Below are 16,479 nucleotides of genomic sequence, written 5' to 3' on the forward strand. Positions count from 1 at the left end.
GGGGGGGCACGGGGGGGGGCCGTGGGGGGGAAGGGGAAGGGAGGCCAAGAGGGGGGGACACGGGGGAGGTCGCGGGGGGGGGGGGCACGGGGGAGTGGGAGGCCAAGGGGGGGGGCACGGGGAATTAGGGGAGGGGGGCACGGGGTAGGGGAGTCCAGGGGGGGGGGCACGGGGGAGGAGGTCAGGGTGGGGCACGGGGGAGGGGAGGCCGCGGGGGGGGGGGGGCACCGGGGAGTGGGAGGCCAAGGGGGGGGGCATGGTGGAGGGGAGGCCAGGGGGGGGGCACGGGGGAGGGGAGGCCGCGGGGGGGAGGCCGCGGGGGGGGGAGGGGGGCACGTGGGAGGGCTTCATGCCGAGTGGGCGGCACCCGTGACCCCCCTCTGCGCAAAGTCGCCGCGTCTCTTCTCCCTCGCACACGCGAAGACGCCTCGCGACTCAAGCTGCTGACCTCATGGCGACCTCCTCCACCTCCTCATCCTCCACCTCCTCCACCGCAGCCTTCGAGGCGCCGCTGCCTCTGATCGTGACGGACAGAGATGGCCGATTCGTGCTGGTGCCCGAGACGGCAGCGGCGGTGTCGCGCCTCGTCACGGGGCCCGTGGTGGTGGTGGCCGTGGTCGGGAGGTACCGCACGGGGAAGTCGTTCCTCATGAACCGCCTCGCGGGGACCAACTCCGGTACGAACGGCACTCGAGTACTCGCGGATCTGTCCTATATTTGTGTCTTCCCTGCCACCACCAACACCCACACCACCAACCACACCACCACCACCCACCACACCACCACACCACCACCACCCACATCACCACCACACCAACAACACACCCCACCACACCACCACACCCCCACTCACCACACCACCACCACCCACATCACCACCACACCACCACCACCCACCACACCACCACCACCCACCACACCACCACCACACCACCCACCACACCACCACCCACCACACCACCACCATGGTCGTTTCTTCTTCGTACCGTGAAGACTTTGCAGGATTTGTCCTGAACAGGAGATGCGATTCAGCGAGACTTTGCTGGGTAAACGCGCGTAACAGCAGCATCATCAACAACAACAACAGCCTGTTTGACGATGCTCTCGCTGCTAAATTAGCAGTGGTGCACTGGCACATTTAACAAAACTCAACTCGACACATTGGACAATGACATTGGCCTTTAAAAGAATACACACACACGCATAATAGACGACGTTTGTGTGTGTGTGTTGTGAAAAAGGGTCATGGCCTGAAACGTTACCAAAGGTCAGTGTTTTTGACGAATATATATATTTTTACAGTGCTGTGCCAGGTCATTGTGTGTTTTCGGCAGTGGTGGTGGGGGCGAGCCGGCACACGGATGAGGATCTTGAAACTGAAACCAGCCTCAAGTTGCCCCACTTCCTCAATTCGCGGGGCAGGATTGCTGGGGGCTGGGGCAGGGAGGGTGGTGAGATACGATGTTGTTTTGTTCACAGATGCTCAGTAGGGGCACGGGGTCAGAAAGTAACAACAACAACAAACACACTACAGAGACACGATAGGAGCGCAAAGTTTTATAAAGGTAAACAAATCACACCAAAACAAATTCAAATGCAACTGAGTGTTTTGTTGTTGTTGTTATTTTACCAAGTAAGGCTCACTCAGTTATTAGCTTATTTTTCGGAAGAAGCGACCTTGCCACAAATGACAGCTCAACGTCGTGATTTATCAAGTAGAAATTGAAAGCGGCCAAGTAATTCTAAATGCGTCTTCATTCTAAACGTGGAGGGGGGAAAACCCCGGAGGACGCCGGAGAAAAAAATCCACGCGACCACGGAGGGAGAGAGAGAGAGCGATACAAACTCCAAATATACCGCAGCAGGCGTCAGGGTCGAGATCGAAACCCCGACTTCCCGTAAACCAGGTGAAGGAGTAGGGGAGTGAGTGGAGTTGAACATGTTTATATGATGGAATGTCATTGATGTCATTTCGATAATCGATAATACATTAAATAAGTTGCGTGCCAACAAATATAACTCATGCATGTTGAACTTCTTTCGCGCCGTACGTAGCCAACCGTGCTCATCGGAGGTGCAACCAATATCGAGCCATACACTCCTCGCTTTACGGGTTCAACAGATCTAGAGCTACCCCTGGTGGAGGATTCCCCCTCCCCCCATTGACGCCTTCAAACTAAACCGGAAGTATCACATCTGACACCGCAACGTCGAAGCGTGGGCGGCCCCCCAAAGTGGAGGGCCCAGGGCGGTTTTCTCCAATTCGCCATGTACCCTAGGGACGGCCTCTGCTCGCAGCAGTATGCTGAATATTCAGCGGCATCACCCACAACCTTTGGCTGTTGCGTTTTGTGTGTCTGTTCTTCCCCTTGTAACCGCAGGCTTCTCCCTGGGCTGCACGGTGCAGTCTCACACCAAGGGCATCTGGGTCTGGCCCAGACGCCATCCACTGCACCAGGACAAGTGGCTGCTGCTGCTCGACACCGAGGGCCTGGGAGACGTGGAGTCGGTCAGTGGCCGATCTCCTCGTCCGTTCTGGTGGGGGGCGGGGGTGGTAGCCCCCCCCCCCCTCCAACCAACCCCCACCCCCCTTTCTCCCCTATTTCGATCTGGGGTCGGGCACCGGGGTGGTATAGCCACCAACCCTTGTCGCGGTGGCTTCGCTGCCGGCAAATGTTTTCTTGCGTGTTGAACTTCTTTGGCACCGTACGTAGCCAACCGCGCTAATCGGAGGTGTGGGGGAGGTTTACAATCTAGGTGCGGGGGGGGCGGTGGTGGTCGCTGCTTTACCCCGATTGCCACCTGGCCTGAGCTAGCTGCCCGTTGCCAGGATGAAGTTTACTCTTCAGTCGTGAATGTCTCCGGTTTTGGTCGTCCTCAACAAATTGAATCGACCATAACTCCGCTTCCATCCGGGTTTACTGCTGAACTCGGGTTTGTTTGCTCGGAGGCCCGTGAGCTCATGGGAATGTTCACTCAGAGTGGAAACGTCCCACTCCAAATGCGACGGTCGGTTCGAACGCAGGGCCGTCCATAGGTGGATGCGGTGGCCGGGAAAAACCCAACTTATAAAACTATTCAAATATCAACTATTTTTTTTATTTTACTAGATAAGGACCACTAGCTCTTTTTCAGAAGAGGCCTCGCCACAAGTGATGGCCCAACGAAGTGGCTCGCCGCGTGGAAATTGATAGCAGCAGTCAAATACTCTGAACGCGTGACGTTGATTCTAAATGTGGAGGAGAAAAATCCACGCGACCGCCAATGGGACCACCGCGGCGATAGGCCGCCACCGTGTGGGCCCCCCCCCCCAAAATGCGGGGCCCGGGGCGGCCGCCCAGATTCCCCGTGCCCTGGGGGACGGCTCTGCGAACGCGGTACGTTCAAACTGTTGTGGCGGCACGACGCGTCATCCCTTCTTTGTGCCGCAGGCCGGAAGCACGCACGACACGTGGCTCTTCGTGATGGCCGTGCTGCTTAGCACCACGCTGGTGTACAACGTCGTGGGCACGCTCGACAAGGAAGGCCTCGAGCAGCTGCAGTATCCTCCCAACGCGCTCGCGGCTGCGTAACGCTGCCGCCCCTGCCGCCGCCGCCGGGATGCCGTGAACCCGCGGAGACGATCGCTTGTCTCACGCGCTACGGCCGTTCCCTCCTCGTCGTTTTGTATTCCCGCCCCCTGGACCCCCTTCTGTCCAGGTCACCTTTTGAACTCGGCGCTGCTGCAGGCCTTTTCCCAACACCGCTTCTTCAACCGCTCGTTGTCTCCGTTGTCTCTGCCCACAGCTAAACCCGCCCCGCGTCCTCCCCGCCGATCGTGTTTGCCTTCTCTTTTCCTGCCTACTCCTTTTGCCATGTCTCTCTTCGAACCCTCCGCCGACTGCTACCCTGACGATCGCTTTACCCCGCCCACCACCGCTTCGGTGGCGAAATGTTAACTACCTCGCCTGGTGTACGGTTTGCGTGTTCTCCCCCGTGGTCGCGTGGATTTTGATCCGGGTCCTCCGGTTTTTCCCCTCCACAATCTATAATCAACATGCATTGAGAGTTTTTGGCTGCTGTAAAATTCCCCTCGATGAGCCGCTTCGTTGAGCTATCATTTGTGGCCAGTTCGCTTCTGAAAAAGAAGCAATATTGCTCAGTGGGCCTTACCTGGTAGAATAAAAAGTTTCGTTGACAGTTTACAAACCCCGTCGTATGAGGAGGGGCACAGAAACTCGGCGGGTAAAAATTCCAAAATCTCTCATGTTCCTGCGCAATCAACAGAATGGAGGGTGTGGGGGGGGTGGAAGTTGGGCTCACTGTCCCACCCAGGTAGGGACTGCGAGCAGGAATGTTGACTTTTATATCAGGAAGCGGTGGTTAGGGAGGAAGAAGCTGCCCTGGTTTCCTTAACACACTCCACCCCGCTCCGTTCCACTCCACCCCGCTCCGCTCCACTACACCCCACTCCGTTCCACTACACCGCACTCCACTCCACTACACCCCACTCCGTTCCACTACACCCCACTCCGTTCCACTACACCGCACTCCACTCCACTATACCCCACTTCGTTCCACTACACCCCACTCCGTTCCACTACACCGCACTCTGTTCCACTACACCGCACTCCACTACACCCCACTCCGTTCCACTCCACCCCACTCCGTTCCACTACACCCCACTCCGTTCCACTACACCGCACTCCACTCCACTACACCCCACTCCGTACCACTACACCCCACTCCGCTCCACTACACCCCACTCCGTTCCACTACACCCCACTCCGCTCCACTACACCCCACTCCGTTCCACTACACCCCACTCCGCTCCACTACACCCCACTCTGTTCCACTACACCCCACTCCGTTCCACTACACCCCACTCCGCTCCACTACACCCCACTCCGTTCCACTACACCGCACTCCGCTCCACTCCACCCCATTCTGCTCCACCCTGCTGCGATCCACTCCATTTTGCTCCACTCCACTCCGCTCCACCCACTCCGCTCGCGCCACAGCTTCGTGGTGAACATGACGGACCACGTGAGGACGCGGGTGAAACAGGACGAGGACGAGCTCGGCTCGGACTTCGAGCACTACTTCCCCCCGCTGGTGATCTGCGTGCGCGACTTCACGCTGAAGCTGCTCGTCGATGGAGAGCCGTGTTCGGCCGACGAGTACATGGAGCACTGCCTGCAGATGCGCAAGGCGGGGATGACGCTGGACTGCCGACGGTTCAACGAGCAGAGGCAGCTCCTGTGCGGTTACTTCAAGGTAGAGTGCGCGCTCCATCCTCCGGACCTGTCTCGCACCCTCGCATGTCGCGCCCATTGAACTCGAATCGCCCGACGCTCTTTTAGGGGGGCGGTTGGTGGGCAAAAAGGTGAACTTTAATGGTGCGAAGCTTTTTTGTTCGCGCTCATTACGCACGCAGTGCTCGCCACAGATGAACCACAGCACAACGGCTGATATCGTCAAGGGACGTAAACCACTATCGTGCGAACCCCGCTTATTCTCGCAGCAGCGGAGGCTTTCGGCTCACCGTCGAACAAAAACGGTCACCTCATCGCGCGCTTTCAGATGCGCTTCTGCGGCCGTCTGGAACGCTCTTCCTTCCGATACGTGTGCCGTTACAACGCGGAACGCGCACCGTTACAACGCGACTACGTTAAACAGTGACGAGTTGCCTTCGACGTCCTTTACAAGCACAGCACATCACGTATTTGGCGATTAGAGGGAACCCTCCCCCACCACGTGGCAATCGGGGCGCGCTTCTTTTCCCGAAGGATCGGAAGTGCTTCGTATTTCCAATGCCGACGCACCGGGAGGACCTGGAGTTCCTCGAGAGCCTCCCGGACAGGAGCCTCGACCCGGAGTTCCTGACGACGGCGGAGGAGTTCACGGGCCACGTGCTGGGACGAGCCACCAGCAAGCACATCGACGGCGCCATCCTCACCGGCAAATGTGAGCCCTCGCGAGGAGCGCCCCAAACCTTTTCCCGTACCGAGTCGCGTGGGTACGGCGCACGCACGTGACTTTTCTCAGCCTCAATCTTCACTGTCTTAACGGGACACTCCACTGCGGCGTTGCGTTTGCGGGTACGGCAACGCGACATGCGCGTGGGATGTCCGTGCAGCTGTTAAATCCTCTGCAAGGAAAGAAAAAATACAGAATGACACCAGACGGCGTGCACTCTGCGCGCTCCTCCAAGTGTCAACCTCTCACTTGGAGATTGTAATTCTTGGGAGTCAATGACTACGCACAGTCGAACCGGGCGGCGCTTTCCATTCTTAACGGTTGTGCAATTTCAGCACACAGTGAGCCCAAAATTCCCCCCCCCCACCCACCATTCTGTTGATTGTGCAGGAATTTTTACCCGCCGAGTTTCTGTGCCCCTCCTCATACGTCGTGGTTTATAAACTAAACTATTTTTATTCTACCAGGTAAGGCCCACTAAGCTATTTTTTTTTTGAGAAACGACCTGGCCCACAAATGATAGCTGAATGAAGTATGTGGCTTATCATGTGGTCATTTATGGCAGCCAAAAAAAGACCCACAGAGACCCATAGAGACCCATACTCATAGAGACCTACAGAGGCTCATAGAGACCCATACTCAGAGACTCATGGAGACCCAGACACCCATACTCATCTAGACCCATACTCAAACTAAACTTTTAATTTGACTAGGTAAGGCCCACTGAGCTATGTAGCTCTTTTTAATAAGTGACCTGACCACAAATGATAGCCCAACGAGAAGTGGCTCATCGTGAGGAAATGTACAGCAGCCAAATACTCTAAACGCTGACGTTGATTATAAAAGTGAAGGGGAAAACCCTGTTCCCGTTCCGAGATGTCTACAAGTTGCAGGGCGAGTCCCCCGTTCAATGCTGAATCTCGAATCGCGCGAGCGGCTCAGCGTGGATTTTTATACAAATAAAAAACATTGTACTCACCGCAGAGAACTGTAGCGACACGACCGCACTCTACGATAGCTGCCGCAAAACTTTGTTGATAAGGTTATTTTGGCTTTCATTCCGGTTTCTTCTGGAATCGTAATGGGAAAGGGTTAAGTTGATGGTACCATCAGCTGCAGTTTATTGAGCAGAATGCGGCATGTCAAGAAAAAAATATATAGCTAACTAAAAAATGAAATAGACATCGTCGCTTGCTCTGCTTGCACCGCTTGCGCTCCCTCGTCTCTCTCGATGTCTCTCCCCACATCTCTCCACGTCTCTCTCCAAGTCTCTCTTAGCATCTCTCCCCACATCTATCCGCGTTTCTCCCCATCTCTCTCTCCGCGTCTCCCTGTGTCTCTCCGCATCTCTCTCCACGTCTCTTTCCACGTGTCTCCCCGCGTCTCTTTCAGCCTTCGTGCAGCTGGCGGAGCAGTACGTGACGGCACAGCGCAACGGCGCCGTGCCCTGCATCGAGAGCGCCCTGGAGCGGGTGACCACGCTCACCAACCTGCAGGCAAAGGAGGAGGCTTTGGCCCTCTACCGCCAGAGGACGGCCGTCGCCGTGACGGTGGACGAGCTGACGCCGCTCCCCACAACGGAGGAGCTCGGCCACCTGCACCAGCGGGGCGTGCGGGACGCCGTGGATTTGTTCCACGAGCGCTCGATGCTCGACAGGCAGCACAGCCACGAGAAAGAGCTCATGGTGAGTGAAGCTTCGCCTGGATCGGTCCGCAGAATAGCCAGCCCCGATATAATTTTACTGCGCGTAAGTCAGTTGTTGTTGTTAACCGAGTGCACACCGGTGAAGGTGTTTATTGCCTTTTCTCGCGGCATATCAGCCCGCAGGTCAAGAGGTCATCGCGGCCACTGCCATTGATGCCATCACCATCACACTTCACCGTGGCTTCCTTCTGCCGCAAACTTCAGCCGTCGCACAGTCGACACATGACCGCAATGGTCTCCTCATACAAAATCCTCTCACCTGTGGGTTTTTCCCATTGGTTTAGATTATTTAGATAATTTTACTGCTCGTAAATTTCCACCCAATTAGCCACTCCGTCGAGCTTTCATCTGCGATGGCCACGTCACTTCTTGAAAAAAAAAAAGCTACACAGCTCAGCGGGCCTTACCTGGTAAAAATAATAATTGTAGCAGTAAGTGAGATTCCTTTGCCCAATTCGACATCGCCGCCGCGGTATGACGTTTTCGCGAACTGTCACGTTTTTGTTGTCGCAGGACGCCCTGGCCAAAGAGTACCTGAAGTTGGTCAAAGAGAACGCGGAGGCCTCGGCGCTGCGGTGCGAGCGGCGCCTGCAGGAGCTCTACGGGCCCATCAGGGTGAAGCTGCAGGAGGATGAGGCCTTCGAGAAGGAAGGAGTCTTCCGGGAGTACGAGAGGCTGATGGAGCTGCTGCAGGCGGACTACCGCGACACCCAAGGCCTGGGGGACGAGGTAGCAGCGCGTGGCGTCCGTTTAAAACTAAACTGCTAAAAACTAAACTATTTTTTTAATTTTTTACCTGAGTTGTGTGGCTCTTTTTTTAAGAAGCGACCTGGCCCACAAATAAAGTGAGTGGCTGATCACGTGGTCATTTATAGCAGCCAATTACTCTAAACGCGTGTTTCTACAGACTCCTAGAGACCCACAGAGACCCACAGAGACCCACAGAGACCCATACTCAGAAACCCATAGAGACCCATAGAGACCCATAGAGACCCACAGAGACCCATAGAGACCCACAGAAACCAATAGAGACCCATAGAGACCCACAGAGACCCACAGAGACCCATACTCAGAAACCCATAGAGACCCATAGAGACCCATAGAGACCCACAGAGACCCATAGAGACCCATAGAGACCCACAGAGACCCACAGAGACCCATACTCATAGAGACCCACAGAGACCCATAGAGACCCACAGAGACCCATAGAGACCCATACTCATAGAGACCCACAGAGACCCACAGAGACCCATACTCATAGAGACCCACAGAGACCCACAGAGACCCACAGAGACCCATACTCGTAGAGACCCGCAGAGACCCTTACTCATAGATACCCATAGAGACCCATACTCAGAGACCCATGGAGACTCAGACACCCATATACTCATCGATACCCATACTAAAACTAAACTTTTTATTTGATTAGGTAAGGCCCACTGAACTATATAGCTCTTTTTAATAAGTGACCTGACCACAAATGATAGACCAACGAAGTGGCTTGTCGCGTGGAAATTCGTAGCAGCCAAATACTCTTAATGCATGACGTTGATTCTAAATGTGGAGGGAAAAACCGGAGGACCTGGAGAAAAATCACACGCGACCACGGAGAGAGAGACACACACAAACTGCAAATATACAGCAGGCGTTGTGGTTCGGGATCGAATCCACGACGTCCTGCATACCAGGCAAAGGAGATAACATTTCGCCAGCGCGGCACTTACAGTGGCGAGATCGCTAATCGCCAAGGCCATAACTTTTTTGCTGTTTGTGCTTCTTTTAGTGAGATTTATTTATTAATAGGGGTTTTTCCCCTTTTTCATAATCAGTTTCAAGGACAATGCATAAATGTTCGGTGTTGCATTTTGACTGCAAGTATTGTGCTTAATGTAAACATGATTCCTTGCACAAGGTTTTTAGTTTTGTCGCCAGAAAAAAGGGTGAAAACCCTATTATTATATTTTGGTACTGGCAAAGGAGGCCTCACGATGAGATTTATTTATTTATTCATCTCAGTCGGCTGAATATAAGTTCATTAAAAATGGTGCATATACATTTTGCGGTGATGTTATCACCCTCTACAACACAAAAACACTCAACACATTCGTCAAAAACATTCAATTGCGTGCTCTGAAGAAGGAGCATCACCTGAAACGTCGCCTGTTATATATTTCCCTGCTCTTGTATCGTTAATTGTGCTTACGCCCCACTGCCGCCATGATATTATTTTTTACAAACTCAAAGTTGGTACGAAACTTTTGTTGTTATTAAAATAACAATAATAATAAAACAACAACAACAAGATTTTATCTCCTCCAAACTTTCAATATCATCGCCCGGAAGGTTATTTTGACCAAGTGGAAGAACCACGAAGCACCCACCTGGAAACAACGGTGCAGTACGCTTCTGACGCAGCATGGAATTGAACACCTGAGCCATAAGCTCAAGGGAAAGGAGGGGGAATTCGAGCCCAGATGGTCCACTCCCCCCCCCCCCCCCCGTTATACAACACCTCAAATAAGTTAGCGGGATGGAGGTGGTCGAGAGACTGGGACGGGGGACAAGAAGCATAACCATTGTGGGAGAGACGGGAGCCAGATTTGGAGGGGTGGAAAGAAAAAACGCTCGTTTTTGGCCGCCTCTTATGTTGAAACGATTGTCTTCGTGTCAGGCGTGTGTGTCGGTTATGTGCCTCTCTCCCCTTGTCATCCCTTCCCCCTTACTGTATAAAACCAAAGTTGCCCTTCCCCCCCTCGGTGGGGGGGGGGGGGGGACACCCCTTGTATGGTTTGGGGCAGCGAACCCATTCCCCATCTTTCTATATCCCCCTGCTTTTCACACTTGATACCGCTATCGTGCTGTGACTGTTCCACCTGAAGACGGAAGCTTGTGTTGCCTCCGAAACGTCGTGATTTTTATTTTATTTTTATTTTACTTTTATAAATTGTAAATTTTTACGTACGTGATTTTACCGAAAAAACCTAAGAATATGAATCCTTGCAGTCACGAAAGCTTCAAATCTAGAATTTTCATAAGCTGTTCGGCCTACGTTGACGGTGCGCGCGCGCACACACGTGCGTCGCAACGCGGTGTGTCGGGGCCCCGCACATTTGCCTCCGATAAAAAAAAAGAGAAAGATTTTTTCAGGAAATCATCGTTTTTAAAAAATATATATGCGCCTGGGTTATTCGCAGAAGGAGAGCGTCCTCATGGACTTCATGAAGAGCAAGGAGGAAGGGAGGTCCCACCTGCTGCTGCTGGACAAAGCCATCTCGCAGGCAGAGAGGGCGAGGCTCGGTGAGTTCTCGAGCTCGTCTCTGGGCCGTCGAGGGCCTCCGTGACGAGGGCCTCCTCGACTGCCCGTGCCCTCGCAGCGCTAAACGTGCACACCTCCGATGAGCACGCGGTTTGGATACATACAGCTCGAAAGAAGTTCAGTTCAGCATGCGTATGTACGGGATAGAGCGTTCCTCCTTCAGGAACACAACTACTCCCGAGTTAAATTTCGATTTAAAGCTTCTTTCGTGACTGCAGGGATTCATCTTCTTGATTCTTTCGGTAAAGTCACGTAGAAGGGAAATAATAAAATAATAAAAATAAAACATAATAAAATAATTCTCACGACGTTTCGGCCACAACGCAAGCAGCCGTCCTCAGGTGAAGAACAGGTCTGTCGGAAAGACATATGTCTTTTAATATTTAATATATAATATAAAAATGCGCAGGGCAGCCCTAGACCTGTTCTTCACCTGAGGACGGCGGCTTGCGTTGTGGCCGAAACGTCGTAAGAATTATTTTATTATGTTTTATTTTTATTATTTTATTATTTCCCTTTTACGTGACTTTACCGAAACAACCAAGAAGATACTCCCGAGATCTTCGAGAACAGACTGTACATGAATCGTGACTTAAAGCTTTCGTGACTGCAGCAATTCATATTCTTTGGGTCTTTCGGTAAAGTCACGTAGATAGGTTCAAATAAAATAACTAAAAAACTACGACGTTTCTATTGCAACGCGTTGCGATCGAAACGTCGTAGTTATTTGATATTTTCTTTGAACCTACCTATGTGACTTTACTGAAAGACCCAAAGAATAGACTGTACATATTTTATTGTTAATATTTATCTACACCGGAGGAACCCGGTGAGCTTGTAAAGCTTCCTCACTCACGTACGTCCAGCAAAAACGAGAGGCGCATTCGCCAGCCGATGCCTCTCAGGTTTTTTTTGTTTTTTCACTTCACAGAGCGGGAGAGCTTGCAGAAGCAGCTGGAGATTGAGAAACGAGCGCTGGAGCAGAAGAAGGCTCAGCAGCAAGCGCAGATGCAGGCACTGCAGGAGCAGATGGAGGTGAGGGGCCAGCCATGGGCAGCTAAACTGAACAGTTTTAACGCGTAGTAGTCGTAGGCCACCACTTTCTCAAAGGCCTCACCACTTTCATAAAGGCTCCCTCCCTCATCTCTGGCTTTCGAGTGACACTGAGCCTAGCTTCGCTTCCTCACAGTTGTGGTCTGTGAAATATCCCGTGCGTTACAAATTGCATCGTCATATCGACATTGCACCCAGATTCACATATATTTACATTCGTCTAACTTAACAAAATAATTACAATCAGGAAAAGCACAGTGTGCCTAAAGACATCGGTACGGCACCTCGGTTGCATCGGATGTATTTTCTCACTCTGCGCTGCGGCATCAAAAGCCGGGGATCGTTACATGTTGGCTGTTTTTTTTATCCACAGGAAAATAATCGAGCATTCGATGAAAAGATCAAGAGCATCCAGGAGCAAGTTCCAGTGCAGAGCGACGTGATGGAAAATCATAATTCCCAGCTGGAAAACGTATTGCAGGCGGTGATTCCTATCGTCATGCAAGTTGCCAGCTTTTTCTTGAGGTGTAGGTTCTTGCGCAGGGTATAGAGAACAAAGCTCTTCCCAAATGCGACGGGGTTTCTCGTGTGTTTTGGGAGGCAGTCGAACGCTTTTAAATTCTTCTTACTGCTTCTCTCGAGAGAAATTTCACAGTTGTACTTTGTGAGATGAGTTATACTCTCTGTAGCGTGCCAGTCACTTCGTGTTAATCGGGTGTAAACGAAAGTCAGATTTTTGGTGTGAACTCCAGAAAATACTAAATGGTTTAATGTGTGATGATATCATTGGGACACATTACTGCAGACGTGGCAAGATCGTAAATCGCTGCAATCCTCAAATACGCTAATACACTTATTAGCAACATCAGTAAGGATGAGCGCTTTGAGCTTTCTCAATTAAAAGGAGAGATGACATCGTCATCCTCTCAGCCGACAAGGGCAATGCCACAGTTACCATGGACAAAACCACATGCAATAACAAAATTCAGGACCTACTTAATGATGGTAGCTATACCAAAATTAAAAGAGATCCCACCAACCGCCTCGTTACGAAAACCAACAATATCATCACTGATTCGACATCTTTGATCGAACCAACCAAGCGGTTTTCCTTAAAACCCTCTGCTGCTAGATGACCCAGATTGTATGGCTTACCAAAAATCCATAAAGAAGGGACACCCCTTCATCCTATCGTCTCCACCACTGACTCACCCACCTACAAACTGGCCCGATTTCTGTCTGAGATCTTACAACTATTCACTGGTAAGACCACCTCAGCTGTACTCAACTCAGCTCACTTGGTGTCATTAATTAAGGACATCTCACTATCTCCAGGTGATTTGCTCGTTCGTTTTGATGTGGTCTCTTTGTTTACCAAAGTTCCTGTACTTGATACCATTGCAATCATTGAAGATTTTGTCCAACAAGGACTGAATGCTGATGTACCGGCCCTGGTGAGACACTGCCTCACCAACACTTACTTCACTTGGAATGGAACATTCTACAAACAAGTTGAAGGTACCCCAATGGGTTCTCTCATATCTCCAGTTGTAGCCAATGTTTTCATGGGAAAATTTGAGACGAATGCCATCCAGGCATCCACTCTACGTCCGTCCTTGTGGAAGAGGTACGTAGATGACACGGTCGTCATCTGGCCACATGGCCGACCAGCTCTGAACCAATTCCTCAACCACATCAACTCCATACACCCAGCCATCAAATTCACCATGGAGGTGGAAAAGGATGGCAAGTTACCATTCTTGGATGTTTTAATCAAAAATAGACCAGATGGCTCAATGGGACATTCTTTTTACAGGAAAGCCACCCATACAGATGCCTACCTAAAACCTGACTTCCACCACCATCTCAGAAGAATTCCCTCATCAAAACTCTACACCATAGAGCTCAATGTATTTCCCACCGTCATCACCTAGCCAGTGAACTGGAACACGTACACCAAGCTCTCAAGATGAATGGATATTCAGACTACACACACGGCCCCATCGTGCTGCTGTCAAACCCCAATGGTTTCAAATGGTGTGGCGGCCCTCGCACTGACGATGTCTCATCGGCGGAAGTGGCCCCCCTCTGAAAATGAGTGAAGAACGCCGTCTTAAAACGATACCAAAACCGGTTGCCACCACGAGGCGCGACGCTGCACTGGCGCACGCGGCGCGGAAAATGAGCGCAAACTTTATTACAGCTCAAGTTTGATCGCTTAACCAGACGGCGAAAACTACGGCTAAACCTTTAATTCGCAAAAAACTTAACGCAACACAAATTTTCCCGACCCGTCAACCAGAGGAGAGAGGGGCACGGGTCGTGACTCCAACCAACACTGCCCATTGACCGTGCCGGATTTAGGCATCGGTTAAGCAAGCTAGAGGACCCATGGGTCGGTAACCAGAATAACAAGAAGTGGCATTTTTTTCGAAGTCGGTAAAAAAAGATCGATATTTCAAGAGCAGCAATCGATGTGGGTACGGGACGGTGGTCTTTCATAAACAATGTCACGGAGCAGTTCCTTAAAGAGCTGCGATGCGGCTCCGGAACCGCAGTTCGCTGACCCCTGGCTCAGGCCCTCGCATTATGAGGGGCCTCTAAATACCAAACAAAAAAAATGACACGAAGTTTAAAGGTTTATATAATCGATTGCATATTCGCCTATGTGTATGTACATATATATCATAATAAATATTAAACTTTACCTTTTTGTTGGAATCATACTTTTATGGGGGGGGGGGCGTCTCTTGACATAGCTTCAGGGCCCCAGCAATGTCATAATACGGTGCTGGCCATTGACCCTGCACGCGTGGGCACCGCCGTTACAGATCTCGCGTGACACCAGAGGCGCAACTATGGGGGGGGGGGGGCTCATCTTCTTGGTTCTTTCGGTAAAGTCACGTAGAATGGAAATAATAAAAATAAAACATAAAATAATTTTCACGACGTTTCGGCCACAACGCAAGCAGCCGTCCTCAGGTGAAGACCAGGCCTGTCAGGGAGACAGCGTCTGGTGAAGACCAGGTGAAGACCAGGTGAAGACCTGGTCCTGGTCCAGGTGAAGACCTGGTCTTCACCTGAGGACGGCTGCTTGCATTGTGGCCGAAACGTCGTGAGAATTATTTTATTATGTTTTATTTTCATTATTTTATTATTTCCATTCTACGTGACTTTACCGAAAGAACCAAGAAGATGAATCCCTGCAGTCACGAAAGCTTTAAATCGAAATATGGGGGGGCTATTTTAATTTTTACTATTTAGTTTACCGGTGAGCTATATATATTTTTCCAGAGGCGACCTGGCCACAAATGATAGCTCAACTAAGTGGCTTATGATGTGGAAATTAATAGCAGTCAAATACTCTAAACGTATGTTTCTAAATGTGGAGGGAAAACCCGGGGGGGCTGGACAGAAATCCACACGACCACGGGGAGAGAGACACGCAAACTCCAACTGTACAGCAGGCGTCGGGGTCGGGATCGAACCCTCGACCTCATGTATACCAGGCGAGGTAGTTAACATCTCCTAGCCACCGTCCGGCATCGTTATGCGACGCATAGGGGCCCAGTCGGCCGCAAGGGGGCCCCGAATCAACAGATAAACAAGTAAAAAAGCTTCACATCTTTTTATTTAGATCGCGTAGATATAAATGTGTTGTTAAACCTGCCACTATCTGACGCCGCGGATTAGTAGGGTTTGGCACGTAAAGAAAAGATGCCAATGTGTTACGAACACAGCAACAACGGTGTGTTGGTGAGTAAACCGACAACATTCACAATTCGAGTAAGACGTTCCGCCAATAATTACAACCAGCCTAATCAGGCGACAGCCAGATTTACGGTTCTTCTATTTGGGTACACTTTTCGCACAACGAAGAATGCGTTCGTTCTAACGCAGTACGCGCACCATTATAACACGTTTTCTGAGCAGTTTACGGCGAAATACTTTGTTGAGCTTAGCAGCTGAGCAGTACAATAAGTACTGTGTGTGTGTAGTACTTCGTATCTCGCCAAACTTTATCGCCACATTAGTCCTGGGGAAATAGTATTCGCTTAGCGCGTTTTTCGCTTTAACGCGACGCTTTTCAGGAACGTGTCTAACACGTTAAATGAGGACTCCGCACATTGTGAAGCAGCGTTTCTTGCGTCATTGGGTCCGCAGTTCGGTTTCAGATGCTTCCGTTCCTCGCCTGTCGCCTTGCACCGCCTGGTCTCCCACAATTTGCTCCAGGTTAGCTGCGGTGAGTTTCCAAGCCTGGACTAACTCACTCACGCGCTCATCGTCGAACTGCGTACGACCCACATCGAGCGGAGAGGACGGTGATGCCTGCCGATAAAATCACCTGGCAGTTCACCGGCACGGGTCCAAGCGAGACCGGCCTGCTGATGAGACATTGAACGTCGAAACCGATCCCGAGTTTTGCTCGCGTTGAACGAATGCTGCT

General features: G+C 51.4%; 1 protein-coding gene across 1 annotated transcript; it reads left to right on the top strand.

Annotated features, from left to right (window-relative positions):
• The first annotated feature begins 357 nt into the window (after nt 1-357).
• LOC144734781 (guanylate-binding protein 1-like) lies at nt 358-14,739 on the top strand. Its single transcript, XM_078617152.1, has 10 exons — nt 358-677; nt 2,382-2,509; nt 3,432-3,541; nt 5,001-5,256; nt 5,769-5,946; nt 7,351-7,643; nt 8,177-8,392; nt 10,858-10,960; nt 11,911-12,014; nt 12,406-14,739. The coding sequence occupies exons 1-10, from the start codon at nt 452-454 to the stop codon at nt 12,580-12,582; spliced, it is 1,791 nt and encodes a 596-aa protein (XP_078473278.1). The 5' UTR covers nt 358-451; the 3' UTR covers nt 12,583-14,739.
• The last annotated feature ends 1,740 nt before the right edge of the window (nt 14,740-16,479 follow it).

Source organism: Lampetra planeri, chromosome 53 (genome assembly GCF_965212315.1).
Source record: "Lampetra planeri chromosome 53, kcLamPlan1.2.h2, whole genome shotgun sequence".
NCBI classification, from domain to species: domain Eukaryota; kingdom Metazoa; phylum Chordata; class Hyperoartia; order Petromyzontiformes; family Petromyzontidae; genus Lampetra; species Lampetra planeri.

Coding starts and splice junctions, on each gene's coding strand:
- LOC144734781 (XM_078617152.1), top strand. CDS start 452: ATGGCGACCTCCTCCACCTCCTCATCCTCCACCTCCTCCACCGCAGCC. Junction 7,644..8,176: donor GCCACGAGAAAGAGCTCATG/GTGAGTGAAGCT, acceptor TTGTTGTCGCAG/GACGCCCTGGCCAAAGAGTA. Junction 10,961..11,910: donor GGCAGAGAGGGCGAGGCTCG/GTGAGTTCTCGA, acceptor TTCACTTCACAG/AGCGGGAGAGCTTGCAGAAG.